Source organism: Suricata suricatta, chromosome 11 (genome assembly GCF_006229205.1).
Source record: "Suricata suricatta isolate VVHF042 chromosome 11, meerkat_22Aug2017_6uvM2_HiC, whole genome shotgun sequence".
Classification (NCBI taxonomy): domain Eukaryota; kingdom Metazoa; phylum Chordata; class Mammalia; order Carnivora; family Herpestidae; genus Suricata; species Suricata suricatta.
Window position 1 is genome coordinate 39,451,769 of NC_043710.1, and position 14,061 is coordinate 39,465,829.

General features: G+C 42.2%; 1 protein-coding gene across 2 annotated transcripts; it reads right to left on the minus strand.

The window, feature by feature from the left end:
* Positions 1–1,504: 1,504 nt before the first annotated feature.
* SPTY2D1OS (SPTY2D1 opposite strand) lies at positions 1,505–5,730 on the minus strand. 2 transcript variants are annotated; one of them, XR_003915292.1, is made up of 5 exons: positions 5,472–5,730; positions 4,803–5,021; positions 4,299–4,403; positions 2,503–2,540; positions 1,505–1,616 (listed from the first exon to the last, which is right to left on the minus strand). XR_003915292.1 is itself a non-coding variant. In XM_029956613.1 (5 exons), exons 2-3 carry the CDS (start codon positions 4,869–4,871, stop codon positions 4,311–4,313), a joined length of 162 nt encoding a protein of 53 aa, XP_029812473.1. In that variant the 5' UTR covers positions 4,872–4,891; positions 5,472–5,722; the 3' UTR covers positions 1,505–1,616; positions 2,503–2,540. The 2 variants fall into 2 exon arrangements, 1 of the variants encoding a protein (XP_029812473.1); XM_029956613.1 differs by having other exon boundaries at positions 4,311–4,403; positions 4,803–4,891; positions 5,472–5,722.
* Positions 5,731–14,061: the final 8,331 nt, after the last annotated feature.

Genomic DNA, 14,061 nt, shown 5'->3' on the forward strand with positions numbered 1-14,061 from the left:
GATTTTGTGTCTCCCTCTCTGCCCCTCACCTGCTTGCTCGCTCGCTCTCAAAAATAAAACATTAAAAAATTTTTTTAAAGAAATAGTATCCTAGATTCAAGATTACACAGCGTTGCTTATGGATTTTGAATTCACTCCTTTTCATTAAAAAAAAAAAAAGGCAATCCATTCAATGCACAGGGCCATTTAAAAATAGTTTAGCAAATGTCTGCTAAATAGTCCTCAACAAAATGTTAACCTACATAACCAAAAAGATCTACTTTGGTGGTAAGGATGCACTTATGAACGATGGAACTCGGACATCCACAGAATGGGAAAAGTGCATACAGTTTATTTTAAAAGTACTTGCTCTTGTTGGGTTCTTCGCACCCCCCCCCCCCGACACATACACACTCCCCCTTCTCTTAAGGTCAGAAAATTCCAAACTTAGGAGGAATATCCTAGGGCTGAAATACCCAGATTAATTGCATGGGTCTTACACTTAGACTTCCATACTTGGTCTCAAACTCAAACTGCATCATGTTGAAGACTGAGCACTGAGCTTTTGTTTCTATGCATGTTTTAGCAGTTACTGCTAAGAGAATTATCAGGTATCTTCTTGGATATTCAGGTGAAGGGGGCACTTGAGCCAAGAGATAGCCAAGATCTTGGATAGTCCCGTCTCTTGTTTGGCTCCTTTCCTTGGCATGTGCCAAGGAAAAGGCCTGGATCTTGATCCTGGCTCCTACCCAGAGCTGTGCAGCTGGTAAGATCCTTGAGCCTCTCAACTTCATTTGTGCCAGTTTGATAAATGAGGCTAGTGCCCAACTCAGAAGCTTATAAGAATTAAAATGTTTAATTTAGCATCTAGCACCCCATATTAAAATAACATCCCTTCTCCATACAATGTAAGCCTTCAGTTCTTGATAACAGCTGTGAAAAAGCCACAGAGAAGTATCCTCAAAAGATAGGTTTAAAGTCACTGCAGGGGCGCCTGGGTGGCTCAGTCGGTTGAGCGTCCAGCTTCAGCTCAGGTCATGGATCTCACAGTTCATGGGTTCAAGCCCCGCGTCAGGCTCTGTGCTGACAACTAGCTTAGAGCCTGGAGCCTATCTTCAGATTCTGTGTCTCCCTCTCTCTCTGACCCTCCCCGGCTCTCACTGTCGCTCTCTGTCTCTCAAAAATAAATAAAAACACAAAAATTTTTTTAGAAAGAAATAAAAATAAAGTCACTGCACTCTCTAGCCTTTTCTGTAACATATTTTGGACCCTGGGCCCTAGCTACAGGAGAAAGACTATTATCTGGGAACTAGGTCTAAGGAGCTGTAGAGAATTTCTATCAAGGATGTAGAATAGGGGGCAAATTGAACTAGGTATCTTAGACTGAAACAGAGGGGACCCAATCACATTAGTCTAACCCAACTACCTGCCCCCCGTGCCCATCTCCCTGTTTAGAGCTAACAATACTAGCTTAAATACTAGTCTTAAAAAGTACAGTAACTTTTTACATTAAAATGTGACAAAATAATGTGCAATTACTTTATGCAAAACCAACAACAGGAACTGTACAGCTGGTCAGGTGAGCTTCAGAGCTGCATAACTTCTCCAGGATCATCTTTGCTTACTTCCACCGGGATCTGGGAGGAAAAAAGTGTGTCCGTTTGGCCTTATCTAGTGTTTGCTAGAGTGTGGGGCTGAGGTGATTGCCTTCCTTGCCAAAGACAGGCAAAAGTGGTTTTGTCCAATTCTGTCTCTTACTTAATGTCTCTGATCCCAGCTGCCAGAGGGGCTTAGACATGTGGGAGGGGACAGAAGGTACAGAAAGGACAAATATCCAAGGTTTAACAGGAAGAGAGAAGATTTCTAGCACCAGAGCCATTTTATAGACCACCATTTACTTGATGAAGGAGAGTTAAGTGTGAATTACTGGTCTGGGTTGATTTAAAAAATGGTACTTAAGGGGCGCCTGGGTGCCTCAGTCAGTTAAATGTCTGACTTCGGCTCAGATCATGATCTCACGGTTCGCGGGTTTGAGCCCCACTTTGGGCTCTGTGCTGACAGCTAGCTCAGAGCCTGGAGCCTGTCTTCAGATTCTGTGTCTCCCTCTCTCTGACCCTCCCCAGCACTCTCTCTCTCTCTCTCTCAAAAATAAATAAAAACAAAAAAATTTTTAATTAAAAAAATAAAAATGGTACTTAAGGCCAATCCCACGAAATGGCCCCTGAGCACAAGACTAGGTCACCCATGTCAGATATCTTTGAGTCTTTACGTCTATACCTCCAGGTTATAGGAAACTGAAAAATGTAAGAGTAAAGACTCTTAGGAAAATATGTATAAAAGAAAGACATGAAAGAAGGAACTCTCCATGAGTAACAGAAGTAGGTAAGCTACAACCACTTTCTTAATAAATAAAAAACTATTTGTTTCTAAAGTTACTAGAGTTGGATTTTGATGCTTAGCTCCTTGATCTGGGGGGATAAATTTCAAAGTAGGAAGAGAGAACAAAGTTGAAAGCACACTTACCCCTCCAGGGGGATACTTATATCCTTTCCACATGGTTCCTGCAATGAGAAGCAACCATAAGACAACAATCATTGTGGGGCTTCCTGCTCAGCTGATGGTATGTGCTGGGGGAAACAGGTGGTTCTGAAAGGTGTGGTGTTCTATTCCTTGAGTCCTGGGAGCTGGGCTGTCTTCACTCCAGACCGGATGGTGGATCACCCAGCATCGTAGCCCCTGGCTGAAGAGCTTCGTGGTCTAGTCTGAACTGAAATGGCTAGCCATGGCCATTTTAGGGGACAGAGCTTAGACACCAATTGTGACGTCAGCTCCTGTCACCTTGAAGGGACCCATCAGAATGAGTAACTATGGGACAACTGGGCAGGATATCTGGTGTGTTGGGGCCAAAGAACCCTTAATAGAAAGGCCCTGTTCTCTGGTGACTCTACATGGTTAGAATCTAGCTGGCATCAGAATTTAATATTAACTCATTCCCTGTCAAAATATTGACTACGGCTTTCATGCAATCAGATGCAAAAAGCATTGCTATGCAAACAAACAAAACAAAACAAAACATACCCTGGATTAATTGGGAGGCTCGGCTAGGTATGCTATGAGCAATTACTTCATATACTATTGTTTGGCTATTCACGCACACACAAAATCTTCCATTTTGTGAAATGCCACAGTTAAACCCTCATCACATAGGGTTCCCTTCCCCAGAAAGAAAAAAGGAGGAAGACAGGCTGTTGTGCTCATTCCGCAGCTGGAGAACTGAGGCACAGAACATTTCCATTGCCTTGGTCAGGATCAGGGTGGCAGTGGCTCAGCTAAGCAAGTGCCCAGGGCCTCCATCTACATCCTCACCCCAACAATGGTCTGGCCAAGTTGGGTCAACACTTGCATAGAAATTCTGGGGCTGGTTGGGGGGGAAAAACCCTCATGCCCTGCTCTCAGTGTACCTGCAGTTGGGACTTGATACCACTGGTTTTCAGAGTAGCTTCCCAGAAAACCTGCTCCTGCAATCCATTTATTACTAAGACTCTCAGAGTAAAGTTTCTTTAACAATGGGAACACTTTAGAAAACACAGATCTGAGTGAAAGGGAGTGGGTGAGGAGAAGCCTAGGGGATGTTTGCTAAAAGGATACTGCTATTCATATTTCCTAAAGGCAGGCTGGTCTAGTGGAATGAGTGCAAGAGGCTATTAAGTCCAGAGAACTATGCTTGCATCCCAGCTTCTCAAAGGAGTTGATTTGTATGGCCTTGGGTAAATAGTTGAAGTTACTATCACCAGTAAATCTTTGGAGACTGGTTCATTATTTTGCTTAGTTGTTAAGTTGGTATTTAGTAAATGCTTTGCATCAAATACTTTCTGTGAATTCCCAGATGCAATTCTTGCAAAAATAGTAAGATACTGAGATATCTCCATTATACAGATGAAGAAACTGAGGTTTAGAGAGATTAAACTTTCCCAAGATCACGTAGCTAGTGAGTTGCAAAGTTAGGACTTGAACTCCAGTCTTGGGATTTGCCCAAAGGGTACTAAAAATGCTGATCCAACTTATTACAGAATTTGTGAGAAAATAAATTAATAGATGGGAACAGTCTTTGGGAAGAATACCAAGGAGATGGGCTTAACAAATCTTTGAGCCTTGGCCTGCTGTCCAAAGCAGTGCTCACCAAATTCTCTTTCCCCACCATCTATCTCAAACCACGTCCCTTTCTACAGTTTATTGCTTCCCAGGGGAATATAACCCCCCGCTGAGATTTCAAGGGGTTGTCATGTTCTCTGGACAGGGAGGGACTGAGTCCAGCAGACCTGACCACTCACTCATAGTTGTGGTTCTTCATCCAAAGTCACGCTCCTCAGTCGTGTCTTGTTCTCCTGAACAGGCCAATTCTCTTTCCACTTCAGAGTTGGAGGCTGAGTCAGAAAGAAATTTAAAGGCAGAAGCGGTTCTACTTGTTAGCCTAGTAGGTAATTGCCTCTGTACGTGACTGTGGCTATTGGGAGGTCCCACCAATGCCCACCTTCCCTTTCCAGCCAGCGACCACTGATCTACTTTGCCTGAAATCCACAGTCTCCGGCAAAGCCCTTATAAATATGATATAAGTAATGTTATGTACTCAAGGAGTGGGTGGAACCAAAAGATACCCAATGGGTTGAGAAGTAGCCTGAGAAACTAACTTTGTTCTTACTCCACCTTGACCTCTAATTAGTGATGAAGTTTCCCATTGTGTCAGAAACCTTGGCTGGGAGGGTGAGTCAGAGCCAGGACTGACTGCCTACTACCAGGGATTCACAGGCAGGGTCATTACTTACCATGGACTCTGGAAATGTGCCCATGTAACATGCAAGTCCAACAAAAACCATCCAGCCAAGCACGATCATGATAACAAGTAAAACAATGTCTAAGATACAATTGTACAGTGAAAGATTATTCACCAAGATCTTGGCAAGGGAGTGTGCTCATGAAACCCTCAGTAGGTAGAGGTCTTGCATGTCAGTTCTAGTCCTTGGCTTCAAAGGATCCACAACACCCTAGTGGAAAAGTTGAAGTCTAGTAGGGCATTGTGACATCATTGGTCATATGGCCCAGATTCATAACATGTCAGAGATACTGCCCCCAGACCAGTGGCTGAGGAGCAAACTAAACTTTTTGTATGTATTCTCTCACAGCAAAACATGAAGTAGGTATTATTGGCAAGTCCATTTTACTAATCACAAGACTGAAGCGTAGAGAGCCTAAGTGACTTGCACTAGGACACAGCTGATGCTCCATATCAGGGCCAGGACTTAGGGCCCAGTTACCTGTTAGGAAGCTGGGCTCCTCAGACTACAGACAGGGATTGGTGTGTTTCTAGGTCTATGACAGCTGTGAATGGAATAAACTGAATTCTAGCAAAGTGAGACATCTCTTATTTCTGTCCCTGCAAAGCCCACATCATCTCAAAGGCTCTGTCACCACCATTTTATACCATTCTTCAATACCTTTGGTCAGTAACTCTCTGCTGGTTCTCTTCTCTTGGCCTTCAAGAAGCCACAAGTATCCTTGTCCTTTCCTCACAAAAACCTCCGACTGATGCTACACCTCCTTCTTAGCTTGTTTCTTAATTTCCTTTTACGACCAAACTTTTTTAAACAAGTGGCCCTTTCTTCCCAATCTCCATCTTTCCTCCATATATCACACCATGTCTTCTGGCCCCCACACCACTACTTAGATGCTCTCAGAGGTTACGAAAGGTCTTTCTGTCCAGTCTGATGACCTCATCTTCATCCCTTTGACCTCCCTGTACTGTCACAATGGACCCTTCTCTCCACCAGAATTCTTCCTACAGACACATCTCCCTATTTTTTATTTTTATATCCTCTTTATTTTCATCACTTTTTTAAATTATAAAAATAACAGGTGCTCATTGTAAAATATGGAACCACCCAAAGACATATAAGAAAAATTTAACAACCTTCCCCCTTCCCCCCCTCAAATCCCATCCCCATGACATAACCAAGCCTTCTGCCAAAGAATTCTCCCTGAGCTTGCAAACATGAGTACACATATAGAGGGATTTAGAGGGGTTTATTCAGTGTTGCTTTTTTAAAGGTGATCAAACTACCTATGCTACCATGCAACCTGGTTTTCTCCTGTTAACAATACATCATAGACAGCCTCTTGGGTCAATGGATAAAAAAAAAAAAAATCTAACCACATTTTTTTTAATAATTAGCTTTATTGAGGTATAAATCACATATGATAAAATGCACTCCTTTTTAGTGTGCAGTTGATGAGTTTTGAAAAATACGTCAATCTTGTAACTACCACCACAATCTGAAGACAAAAAACTTCAATTATCTCAACAATTTCCCAGTACCCCTTTGCAATTGGTCTCCTCCTCCTGAACTCCCTGCCCCTCAGAAACCACTGATCTGCTCTTGCATTTTCCAGAACTTCAGGTAAAGAGAATTATAAGCTCATTCACTGGCTTCTTTCATTGAAAATAATACTTTTGAGATTCATTCATGTTGTACAGTAGTTTGTCCTATTTTATTGAATGCACATATGTTTCATTACATGGACATAGCAGTTCATCAATTTACCTGTCAGAGAACATTTGGGTTGTTCCCAGTTTGGGTTTATTAAGAATAGAGATGTTATAAGTATTTGCAAAGGTTTTTGTGTGTGTGAACATTAAGTTTCTCTAAGATAAACACCGGGAGGAGTATTTAAATCACATGGTACATGTCTGTTAAAAAGTCTTTATCATCAGTTTTCAACAATTTTACTTTGATGTGACTGTAATTTTCCACAAGTTTCTTCTATCTGGGGTTCGATTAGCTTCTCAGAGCTGTGGGGTTAGTGGTCTTCATCAAATTGGAAAAATATTTGGCTAATACTTCTTTGAATATTTTTTCTGCCTCCCTTTCCGCCTCTGTGACTCCCATACATGTCCCATGTACGTGTCCCACAGCTTGCTGGTACTCTGTTCATTTTTGAGTCTATGTTTCTCTTTGTGTTTCATTTTGGATAGTTTCCATTGCTGCCTTTTTCAAGTTCATTCATTCTTTTCCCCCTATAGTGTCTTAATCTTCTGTGAACCCCATCTGGTGCACATTTTATCTGATGTAGTATTTTTCGTGTCTTCAATTTGTGTCTTTTAAAAAGTTCTTTCATTTTTCTCCATATCATGTTCATGTTTCCCTTTGCAACTTTGAACATTTTTATAAGATTGCTAGTAAACATTTTAGGAACTCCATCTGTGAATCTATCATCTCTGTCATTTCTGGGGTTGTCCTGATGGTTGGTTTTTCTCTTTTCATTATGGGTGATACTTTCCAGCTTCCTTGAATGCCTGGTAAATTTTGGCTGCATGTCGACATGGTGAATTTTACAGGGCCGTGTGCTGGACTTCATTTTATTACTTTCAGCAGTGTGGGACTTTCTTCTGGGATGCTTGGGGTCAGTTTGATTCTTCTGAGGCTTGTTTGAAGCTTTGTTATGGTGGACAAGGGGCAGCTTTTACTCTGGGGGTAATTATCCCCACTAATGAGTTACCCCTCTAATGCCCACCTGAGTGTTCTCCATGATGCTGTGGCATTGTCCACAACTCCTAGCACTTTTGGGAGCTCCCAGAAGCGTTTGGCTGCTATTTCTGGGTGGTTCTTATCCCTACTCATGGGTTTTCAGCCAATCTATGCACCAACTCAGCCAAAGACTGCAAGAACCCCTACCAAGATCTCCAGAGTTCTTTCTCTGTGAAGCTCCTTCTCCTTTCCATCCGGCATATTCCTGGCACTCTGGCCTCCTTTGTACCCTGGTATCTTTCTTTACAACTCAGCAAAACTAGTCTCGGGTTAGATAACCCCCCTGTGCTGCAGTTTGAAAACCGCTTCCAGGCAGTAGGCTGGGGCATTTGTAAGGCCCATCTCCTTTATTTCTTGCCTGTCAAAGTTCATGGTCTTATGTGGTTTCTTATGCAAGATCTGAAAACAATTGTTTCATAGATTTTGTGCAGTTTTCGACTTACTTATGGAGAGAAGGCAACTCCTGTTGGTCCTTCTTAGGCTGAAGCAGAAATCTAACTTATCTTTTATTAATTCCTGCATAATACTCCATATTTATTTCCTTTTTCTCCTAACGATGAATAGATCAGTCAAGAGACAGAAACTACATGGTAAATTCAACAGAGAAAGTTCAATAAAAAGAATTATTAACTAAGAAACAGGTAGAAAGCTCCACATAATATAGAAATAGCATATCTAAGGAGCAGCCACCGCAGCTAGGGCTGAGGCAAAGCACCCAAGGAAGAAACAAACTTGGAAGAGTCGCTCACCTCCAGGGCTGAGATCCAAAACTTGTTGAATAAGGGGTGGCCATGACCAACTGGGTGGTAGAGAAATCCAATCAGCTGCAGGCCAGACCGGGCAATTAGAGAACGACCCTAGATGCTGGTGGACTTGGCCAGAAAGTCTCCAGAGAGGGTTCTGGGAGATTTCCTGATCACTTCTGACAATCTAACCTCTGAGTGGGCCAGCAGAATAAACCAGGAAGCCACCCTGTGGGGTGCTGGTGGTAGAACTCAATGGCAAACTGTTTCAGTGGCAGGGGTACCATTGAAACTCAATGGAAAACAGTCCATAGAGACACCACTGCAACTCAACAGTCCATAGAGACACCACTGAAACAGCACCACTGGATAGCCCCCATGTGCCACTGGCAGCCACATAGCACAAGAACAAAAGCACACTGGAACCAGGAAGAAAAGTTTCTTCCTCCTGTAGTATCTCCCCAAGGCTCTCTATTGATAAAACTTAGTATCATGCCCACTAGCAAGGAAAAAATGTTTACCAGGTCCAGCTCTCGTAGAGCAGAGCAAGCAGTGAATGGTGGACCTGGTGGATGTGGAGCTGAAGGGCAGTACATTCATAACTGGCACAACGTCCATTTCGGTTTTCTCCAATTTTCTACCACCATACACAATGCTGTAATTGCTAAACAAAATTCCTTCAACAATTTCTTTGAGCATTGCCAGTTTTTTTTATTTGTTAACCAGTAAAGCAGCAAGGTAACAAAAAGGCTATGCCAGGTCAGATAGAGTATGAAAACAGAGAGGCTATATAATCCTTATAAGAAGAGAACTGTTTGGGAAAGAAAGGTTACAATTTCTTTTCTTTCTTAAGGTCATGAAAACAGGGCCATCAAAGACAGAAGATGTCTGTGGAAGGGTCGCCTGAGATGCAGCATACCGTGTAGGCCAATGAACAACAACAAAAGCTCCATGTATCTAAGTCAAGGATACTGGCTTTTGAGGTACCTATTTTACAAATTTTTCATGAGGTCCAAGTTGCTTATTTTTTTCTTTGCCTTTGGTGTCACAGCCAAGAAGTCCCTGCCAAATCCAATTGTCATAAAGTTTTTTTCCCCTATGTTTCTTCTAGGAGTTTTATTGTTTTCAGTGTTACATTTAGGTCTTCAATCCATTTTGAGTTCATTTTTGCATATGGTGTTAGATAAGGGTCACATTCATCTTTTTTTTATGTTTATTTACTTTGAGAGAAAGAGAGAGTACATGAGGGAGGTGGGAAGGGGTAGAAAACGAATGAGAGAGAATCCCAAGCAAGCTCCACACTCAGCACAGAGCCTGATGTGAGCTCAATCTCAAGACTGTGAGATCACGACCTGAGCTGAAGTCAAGAGATGGACACTTAACTGACTGAGCCCCCCAGGTGTCCCAAATTAAGGGTGCAATTCATTCTTGTACATGGACATCCAGTTTTCCCAGCACCATTGTTGAAAAGACTGTCCTTCCCCCCATTGAATGGCACTCTTGTCAAAAATCATTTGACTACATATGCAAGGATTTCTTTCTAGGCTGTCTATTCTATTAGTGAGGTACTTAGAGAAGTCAAAATCACAGAGACAGAAAATAGAAATGAGGGGAGGGAAGAATGGGAAGATATCATTTAATGGATATAGAGTTTCAGTTCTAGAAGATAAAAAGCATTATGGAGATGAGCAGTAGTGATGGCTGGGCAATATTATGAATGTATTTAATTCCACTGAACTATATACTTTAAAATGGTTAAGATAGTAAAATGTCCATTATTTGTATTGATCACAATTTAAAAATGGGGGAAATCAAAGTAAATGGTAAGGATACATGTGTCTGATATTTGGAATACCAGGGTTTCATCCCTGAACGGTATGTCTGACAGGACCAATAACTATGAAAGCAAAGGGTATAAACAGAGATCAGAAGCAGAGCACCAAGAAAAAAAAAACTAATTTGAAACAAGCCTTTCTTGTGATTTTTCTCAAGCTGCAAACAAAGATGCAGAATAATCATTTTCCCATTTCTTAGTTTGGGGATCTTTTTTTTCCTTTTAATATAATTAACATTTTTGTATGTGTATCTTGAGTACTTTTTTTTCTCTAAGACAAATTTCCCAACATCAGGTTATAGAGTCAAAGGTATGTCACATTACTTTGCCCAAAAGTTGTAGCAAAGTATGCTCCCACCAACTACATTTGAGTTTCTTAAACTGGGATCAAGGAATGGGCTTCAGTGAATCCATGAGTATTCCTGAAATTGACACAAAATAGATCGCATATGTTGGCATTTACATTTTCCTGGGTACAAGTCTGTATCTTTCAACGGATGTTTTTTAAGTCTGAAACTCAAATAAGGCTGAGAACTAGTGCAGTATACAATCTTCTCCCTATGGGTGTGGTCACCCTAGACTTTCATTCACTCAGCCAACTTACCAAATATCAGAAGAATGAAGACATGCATAAATCCAGGCATGCTAGGCACTGGGAGTACAGAGATAAATGGGAATTGACAGCTATCTGCCAGGATCTTACAGTCTTTGCGGACAGAAAGAGGGGAGGAGATGGAAGTAGTTGGGTATGATAAAATATCCCAGGCAGGCATTAGGGCACAAAGCAAGGAAGATACAATTGCTTGAGGAAAAGTGAGTTTCAGCCTGGTTAGATTACAGGACCTAACAATGACAATTTCTGGATGTGAAGGGGGTTCTACCAGAAGTCAGCCAATGTTTGCACTACCCAATCTTCCTCTTATGACTAAGTACCAATAGGCACAGAATTCCAGTTTTCTAGAGAATACTAATCACAAAATTTTATCACAATTTCACACACACACACAGAGAAGCTGCAAAATGCAGAGATTAGGGACATGATCTCTGACATCACCTTCTGCAATAACTTAACCTCTCTGAGTCTTGGTTTCCCTAACTGTAAAATGGAGCCAATTATACCACATATCCTCTGTTTTAAGGGATATACCATTTCACATTTTAGCTCTTTTCAAATAGGTGTAAGTGTTAAAATAGGCGTTTGTATTTAATTTTGTAATATTTTCTCTCCTAGAACATTCTCAATACATCTCTTATTCAACAGGATCTCAGAAACAAGGAAATAGGTAATACAACACTAAACATCAGTTTCCTCACCAGTGGAAGTGAGGTGATTCTATCTAGGTCATAAAGTTTTGTGAAGATTGACTATGATAAAGCACATAAAACTCTTAGCAATGTACCTTCCACACAGGAAATGATGACTACACACACGTACACACACTGAGATTAAGTGCTCACAGTGCTTAGAAGACATTTGTAGTAACAAAATGAAGAGAATTAGCTGTTTGGATGGATGGTGTCCTCTATAAGGGGCTCTTTTCAAAAAAGACAGAAGAACCTTGCTCAAACCTCACTTCTAATGTGATATCTTTTCCTTTGATTAATGGATTTCTGAAAAGATCTGTTAGATCCTAGAGGCCCAGGAAGTCCTATTGTTTCCAAGCGATGTTAGATCTGCCTGAAGTGCTCTTACAAGTCTCTTATCTTTCCATCTTCTCTTTTTCTCACTTCCCACCTGGTCCTCTGGCTTCCTCTCTTGCCCCACATACAGTCTCTTCTCAATGCAGCTGTCAGATCTATTCTTTTAAAACTTAGATCATATCACTTCTCTGTTCAAAATCCTACAGTGGATTCCTCTTTCTCCCAAGGTAAAAGCCTAAGAAAGAATAAAGCAGCCCCCCAACATCTGGGAACTGGTCTGACTCCGCTAGGAAAGCTCTCAGTGTTGCTAGAAGCTGGCACTCACAGCTGGGCTGTTATTCTTCTGATGGACAGAACAATCTCACAGAACATAAACATCAGACAGGGTCACTCAGACCATGATAAAATGAGACAAAATAAGGCCACTTCATAATTCTAAGCAGAGATAAATCAAGGTCATTGTGCAGCCCATGTAATACCAAACATCCTCTTCTCTCTGCTAATGAGTTAACTGTTACTCCTTTACCAATTACTGCTTTATCCTTGATCCAGTTTTCCGATCTAATATTTATTGAGATATTCAATCACAGAATTGCCTCTGCTTTCCAAGAGCCCCCAATCCAGAGTGAAAAGTCACTTCATTAAACCCTCACCCAAGTGACTCAAAGCCCCAATCCTATGCTAGGTCCTTCTAGCACTGCCTTACAGAGCAATCCCGCGGGTTTTCCATAGTGTCCCCGCTCTCACTGCAAGGAGTAATCAGCCCAACCAGCTTAAGTGTGGGTGTGTTCCTGATGCACTCTGGCTGGAGGGCATTGACAAGAGTCACAAATGTCTACGAAGGCACCAAAGTGGTTCTCAGACTTCACTAAGCATTAGAATCACCCAGGTTTGTAAAAAATAATTGCTTGAGCCCCCCCCCCCCTCCTCCCACCCTTCCCTCTAGAGTTTCTGATTCTCTAAGTCTGGGGATGGAGTCTTAGAATCTTTCTAACAAGGTCCAGGTGATGCTGAGGCCGAGTCTGGGAGCCACACTGGAAGAATCACTTTCCTACACCATGTGTGGCTTCACCCTTATTTCTCTGACTTAGCCTACTACTGTTTCCTCACCTCTTACTTCATTTTACTTCAGCCACACGGGCCCCCTTGCTGTTTTGAACGCACACCTGTCTTAGGACTTTGCTTTGAATGCCCTGTAATATAGAACACTTACTCTTTCACCTCTCAAGGAGACATCCCAGATCTCCTTACCCTGCCTTTAAAAATTTATTCCCCACAACACTTGATTACCTTCCAGCACACAGTCTAATTTACTTATATGTATTGTTTTGCTCTCCTCCTGATAAAAGAATGATGGTCTTAGGACAGGTGATATTTTTGTCTATTTTGTTCACTGCCATATCCAAGGACTTAGAAAAATATCTAGCAAGTAGTCAATGCTGAGCAAAAGTTTGTTGAATGAATAAATACCCTGTCCAGTCCCTATTTTCTTCTCCTAATTGAGTCACAGCATTCCTGCCTTTGATTCTCTCTGTAAGTAAAATCACAGTCCTGCTTACCCACCCTCCTGACAGTTTCAGTACCTATCTTCTGAGACTTTTAAGCCCACTGGTTCAAGCCAGAGATAATGCAGGTAAGTAATTCACAAATCAAGGACACCAGACACTGCCAGCAAACTGCCTCTCTCCGCCTTCTCTCTGTATACACCTCCTTTCTTGTTCTCAAACTCTTTCCGACCTTTTTCCTCTCTCTCCCACCAACAGTTACGGTGCCCACCTTAAAAAATAAAAAAAGCAACTCCTCCCTGCATGCTACACCAACCCTCATTATCTCCCAGTTTTTCGACAAGGCTCCTCCTGACTCCATTTTCCCTTTCTAGCTCCCTGAAATTTTGCTTTTGAAGTTCCGTTACCTCTTCCTTCCTAAATCTAACTACAATTTTTGGTCTTGATCTTTCTCGATACTCCGCTGAATTTAACATACCCTTCTAGAAACTCTTCCAAAACAGCGCGAGTTGCTTCTACCTCCTTTACTGCTTCTCCTCGGGTCCTTCCTATTCCTCTCCTTACGGATGTCCCCAAGTTTCCTTCCAGCAAGCTGGGTTGTGGCCCCCGGGCGCTAACGCCTTTCCGACGGCGCTCAGGGTCCACGCTGGGACGCTGGTTCGACTACCGGGCGGAGCGGCCGCGGAGCCTGGGCGTTGGACGCAGGCGGACTTTGGAGCCTGGGAAGGGGCGTGGCCTTGGACAGCTCTGAGACTTGGACCTCGGCGGCCTCCGTCCGG